This window comes from Molossus molossus, unplaced genomic scaffold, assembly GCF_014108415.1.
Source record: "Molossus molossus isolate mMolMol1 unplaced genomic scaffold, mMolMol1.p scaffold_m16_p_12, whole genome shotgun sequence".
NCBI classification, from domain to species: Eukaryota; Metazoa; Chordata; class Mammalia; order Chiroptera; family Molossidae; genus Molossus; species Molossus molossus.
The window spans coordinates 62,097,467-62,103,466 of NW_023425347.1; the positions used below are offsets into that span (position 1 = coordinate 62,097,467).

The following is a 6,000-nucleotide window of genomic DNA, read 5'->3' on the forward strand; positions in this document are numbered from 1 at the left end:
TTGAGTATCTTCTACTTTCTCATGTAAAGGAACATATGGTATTATTCTCTTCTTTATAGAGCAAGTGACTGTGGCTTAAGACCACACAGCAGGCTTACAACACAGCAAGAGTTCCACACCAGGTCCTCCAAAGCCAATGTTCTCTATGCTGTATACCATGTTGCCTTTGTAGACTTACTCTGAATCTGTTCACATTTATAACATTGTTTCCTATGGAAAATATCTTTTGAGACCCAGTCAACTGGTTTCACAAAATGAACAAAATTCATTCAGAAAGACAAAATGACCTATGTCAAAACTATATAAATGCTATATGACAGCCAAAAAAAGAAAAAAAAAAATCTAAATAGCACATCATGTACCTAATTATTTAAGGGACATGAATGAATTGATTTTCAGTCAAACACTAATCATCCAGTATTCTAGAAGTAATATAGCTTCATTATTTGTAACTATTTCAAAGCTAAAATCAGTTCAGCTGTCCTGGGGAAATGAGTAGGTCCAATTTATCCATCACTAGTGGAAGTGGGGTTCTTGGGGCACCACTGGAATAAGCATTTCACGGGCCTCCATGGTAGGATGAGATGTGGTAAGAAGCTTTGTTTGCATGGAGTTATATCCCTCAGTTTGTAAAGTTCCATGTCCTTAGTCCAGTACTGGAAGCAGGGTAGCTGAGGGTTCAGTAGAGCTAGAAGCAGAGCCAGTGTCCAGTTTCTGTTGCATAGAGGAGTTGAGTCCGGCAGAGAACATCAGGATAGATTCTGTCCATTATTCTACTGTGTGGGTCCCTCATGGCTGTGAGCCACATAGGCAAATTCAGGGGAATGTGCCCTCTGCAACAGGAGAGCCAGGAGCTCCGGCAAGCAGGAGAGGGAAATTCCTTTGTTTGGGAGCTTAAATATCTGATTTCACGCCCTTGCAGTAGTCACACCTATTCTAATCAATTACCTGTTTTCAGGTGTGACTGACAGATAAGCATCCTCCCAGTCACCCAGACTTTACTCGGCATGCGGCATGTGTCTAAACTGCCTTTGTCCAGTCCCTTCCCACATCCCATTGATCTGCAGGGAATAGACCTGGAGAGTGTTAACTGCAGCTTCCTGGCAAAGCTGCATAAATGGCATACCTATATTATCAAATCTTCCCTTTACTCCTTTCCTGTTAAATAGTAACCAGGTTACTATAATGGTATCACAGCTAGTAATATATATGAACCTCACCATTATCTCCATTTTATTCTTATTTTGGTCATGTTCCATATGTGTGAACTTATCCAAAATGGATATTGCATTTTAATATGAACATTAATAATTAAGTATCACACAACACAAATAAAACTAGTGATTTAGAACTTTCCTTAATGCAGGCAACCACAAAATAGGGGCAGATTATTACAGCACTGTCTCAAGGTTGATAATGGAAATGAAAGAGGCATTTCTGAACACAGCAAACACTTAACACCTCACAGAGAGTGCGGAATTTATTCACAAAATCCATTTGCATGGCAATTTATATTTTTAAAAGCCATTTTATGTACCTCAACTCATTTAAGCCTCATAAAAATTCTAGAAGGTAGGTAGGCCAAGTGTTGTTACTGCCATTTTACAAAGGAGGAAACAGGTACAGAGAAGTTTAATGGTTTTCCAAAAGTCATGCAACTAGTAATGCAATGGAATTAAAATCCAGGTCTAATTAATCCAGGGCCTTCTGAAATCAATGTTCTTTCCAGGACATCAAATAATTTTACAGGTTCTCTTTATGATTAATAAAGTCACTGGTAATCTTAGTCAAGGTTACTTTTATAAGAAGAAAAAAACCTGAAATACCTAGTATTTGTAAAAAATTTCCGTTAAAATTGTTACAATTCAGTACCTTCATCACATAAAGAATAGACTGAGAAATGAAAGTTGGGAATACAAAAATATAAATTTTAAGCATACATATGGAGTTTCAAAAAATATTTTATTCTCCCTAAATGTGAACTACAATAAAGACATTTAAATTGTATTTTCTCAATCCTTGATAAATATCTACAAACATGTAAAAGTATATCCTTGTGGGTTTGAAACTCACAAGACAGCATACTGTTCATTTTGACTTTACATTCCATATAGCACAGACTCTGGAGTCTGAGAACCCTGAATTTGATTGCCAATTACTAGACACTGTGACCTCGGGCAACTTACTTGAATATCTGATCCTCAATTTCTTCATTTGTAAAATAGAGATAATACCAAACTCAGGATTACTCTGGGAAACAAATAAAATCAAATCCGTATATAGTACTTAAAATATAGTAAAAACTAAATCAAGTTGTAACTTTTATTGCTAAAGGGTTACAAACATTTTTTCTTTTGTTCTACAATACATCTAATTTCATCTCTGGTCTTCAGTAATTCAAATTTCCATTAAGTCAGAAGGAAAAAATTAAGCACAACCATTTTTTTTAAAATAAAATCTTTTAAAAATCAGTTTTATGATAAAGTTGTGGGCCCTGACAGCTTGATTACATGGTATAGTATTCTCCATTTGGAGAAGAAAACTAGGCCCAGAGAGGTTAAATATCTTGTTCAAGGCCTTGACACTACATGGGAGTCAAAAACAATCCCAGCAAGGGCCCAAAATACCACAGGCACAACTCTCAGGTCCACCAACTGACCATGTCGTTGTCCAAAATTCAATTCAACATTTGGGACTTGTATTCTTATTATTTATTTATTTATTTTTATCCTCACCCAAGGAGATTTTATATATATATATGTATATATATATGCATTTATCCTCAGATAGAGTGGGAGGGAGAGAGGGGAGAAGAGAGAGAGAAACATCAATGTGAGAGGGACACATCCACTGGCTGCCACTGACACAACCCCAACCAGGGCTGGGGACAAACTGCAACCGAGGTATGTGCCCCTAGCGGGAACCGAACCCAGGACTCTCTGGTCCATGGGCCAACACTCTAACCGCGGAACCAAACCAACCAGGGCAAACATATTCTCACTTTTAAAAAGGTAACATTGCCCAGCTGGTGTGGCTCAGTGGAATGAGAGTTGTCCCATGGGCTGAGAGGTCCTGGTTTGATTCCTGGTCAGGGCAGATGCCTGGGTTGCAGGCTTGATCCCCAGTGGGGGCGTGTAGGAGGCAGCCAATTGATGTTTCTCTCTCTCCCTTTCTCTCTGAAAAATCAATAAAAACATATTTAAAAAATAAATAAATAGAAAATAAAAAGGTAACATTGCTTGATAAAAAAATTTTCAATGCAAGTTCCATTTGCTTATCTTTGTGGTTATCTCAAAAATAACTGGGGAATTAGTGAAATGTTTACTGAAATTCTTGAAAGCCAACTCTGCGGGCTATTCAAGTAATAAGAAGGTAATTCCTTGATGAGATTCTGCTGGCTAGAAAGAGGCTTAGTGTGCTTCCAAAGTATCCCTTGGTGTCTAATGAAGAATAACTACTTCAAAAACCAAATCTATCCATCCTCACCTTGAAAATGCAGGCTTCTTTTAAAATAAAGAATTAACATTACATTGTAAGTATTTTTTTTTTTCCTTCAACCACCCTTTGTATAACACAAACGAATCTATTCTTCTTCAATTTCTATCATCTTGACTAATTTAGGTAAGAACTGAATGAATCTCATCAGGAGCTCTCAAAGAGCAGTTCCACCCTACACTGGGAAGAATAAGAACTGAACCAAATGTCAAAGCACAACTTAAATCTCTTTTTTCAAAACACACATTATATAGATGTTTCCGTCTACATTCAGATTACAGTTGAAGAATTTTTTTTAATAAACAAAAAATTTAACACAGTTTGGAAGGACACAGGGTAAGTTATATACCTTGTACATGTCCAGATAGCAAAGGCATTGTTCGCTTGAGCAACTTCATAATGTCGAAACACAACAGCCCTCAATAATGATATTTAATGACAACATTTCAAGCATTAATCTAATCCCTTGATCTTCCTATATTCATTCTAAATATATTTTCCCAACTATCCACCCTACTTATGAGGTTTTTCAAAAATAACCTAGAACTTCACAACCCTCATAGGACTTCAAAGAACTTTACAAACTTTTTAGGTCTTTACATAAATACCCCCTTGTCTGTGAGGCCTCGCCTGCCGCCTCACTGAAAACAGCCAACCTCGCAAAACTTCCTAGCCTCCCTCTCTGATGCATTTCCTCCATACATATAGTGAGTATTATTTCTCCTTCCCTATAGAGTATAAATTCCACAAAAGGAGGGATTTCAATCTGGTTTTGTTCCTTGCTGTATCTCCATCGCCTACTACAGTACCTAGCACACTACTATAGATGCTCAATAGGTATTTTCTGAACAAATGAAAGATGTGGAATAAGAGCTGATCCTTGCCACAGAAATATACAATGAGTTTATTCTATTTAACAAATTTAAGATTAAAATCTGAATGGTAAAGGAAACGCCTCAGAGTAAAATCTCCAACACTGCTACAGCAAAAAAGAAGAAAGCCACCGTTTTACTTATAATTCTGGATTTGCAACAGTCAAACGAAGTGTATTTTTAATAAGCTGGCTCGAATTCTGGAGAGAGGACAAATTAATTAAATCCCATGTGACTCTTGTTAACAACACAAAAAGGAAAGTTTAATACTTAACTAGGAAGAAGTAAAAAATTTCTAAAGCTGCCTGTTTTTCTGCACCCAAAATGGAATTCCATCACCAACAGCAACAGACCTCCGCAGAATCCGCTTTGGCAGTTCTGGCCTCCTCAGCCCCACACCCTCCGAGGTCCGACCCCAAGGAACCTTTCGCTCCCGCCAGCCCAGAAGCCCTCCCAGAACCATTTTACACCCGCCAACCAACCTCCAGACCCCGCAGTCCTCAGCAACGCCGACCCGCTCCAGCTGCGTCCCAGCCCTCGCACCCCAGCAGGAAGACCTCCCTACCTCTCAGCCCCTAAACATCCGCTCCACACTCGGCCCTGCCAACCCGGTCCCGGAGCAAGAGAGAATCCGGATGGCCGGGACCTCCAGCCCGGCCAGAACTGGAAGGCGTTTTACACTTCGTCCTGGTTCTGCCCATTTCCGTGTGACCTTGGGCACGCTCCTAAACCTCTAGGGTCCTCGTTTTGTCACCTTCAAGGTGAGGATAACACCTGCAGCAAGTTGCTGTAAGGATTCAATGAAATCACAGGGAAAGCACCTAACAGGGCACCTGGCCCGAAATGGGAACTCGAAATCATCCGTGAGGGAGTCACCCGCCAGCCCGCTCCCCACGGTCGCAGAGCCGAGGGCACCTTAGGGAACAGCGCAGTCCCCGGGTCTCGGAGAACAGGTCGCCGAGGTCCGGGGAGAGGCGCCCGGCTCCCTCCCGAGCACCGGGCAGGCGGCGGGGCGCTGTCCCCGGATCCCGCGACGCTGTGCCCCGTCCTCGTCCCTCTTCACCCGGCCCCGGCCCGGTTCCGACCGCCACGGCGGAGCTAGGCGGGGCCCAGCGGCGCCCGCGCCCTCCCGGGGCCGCTCCACCTGCCGCCAGGCCCGCGCCCGCCCGCCCGCGCCTCGCGGGCTCCCGCAGCTCGGCCGCGCTCCCGCGAGGACAGCCCGGCGGCAGCCCGGGGAGCGTACTCAACTCTTCACTTTGCCGAAGGTGCCGACGCCCAGCGTGTCTCCCAGCACGTAGTGCCCGATTTTCACCCGCCCGTCGTGCTTCTGCTTCTCAGCCATCTTCGGCGCGCAGCCTCGCTCCGCCGCCGGCGTGGGCTCCTCGGTGCCGCCGCCTACCCACAGTGCAGCGGGCCCGCGGGGTGGGGGGGCAAGTCGGGGTGCGGGGGGCGGCGCGGAGACGCCGGGGGCGTGCACCGGTGGCGGGGCCGGGCCGGGGCCAGGTGCCTAAGGCCAACGAGCGCGTGCGGGGCGCGCCGGGCCCACGGAGGGGCGTGGGGGCGTGGAGGCTTGGTGCGTGGAGCCCGGGAGGGAGGAGGCGACGGCCGGGGCTGGGCCCGGGTGGCTGGACGG

General features: G+C 44.1%; 1 protein-coding gene across 1 annotated transcript in view; it reads right to left on the reverse strand.

Annotated features, from left to right (window-relative positions):
* The window catches only part of PRKAA2 (protein kinase AMP-activated catalytic subunit alpha 2), a 54,720-nt gene extending 48,954 nt beyond the window's left edge, over positions 1 to 5,766 (reverse strand). The window contains exon 1 of the mRNA XM_036256070.1: positions 5,616 to 5,766. Within this exon, the coding sequence (XP_036111963.1) occupies positions 5,616 to 5,709 (94 nt within the window). The 5' untranslated portion in view covers positions 5,710 to 5,766. The remainder of the gene's footprint in view (positions 1 to 5,615) is intronic.
* Between the last annotated feature and the right edge of the window lie 234 nt (positions 5,767 to 6,000).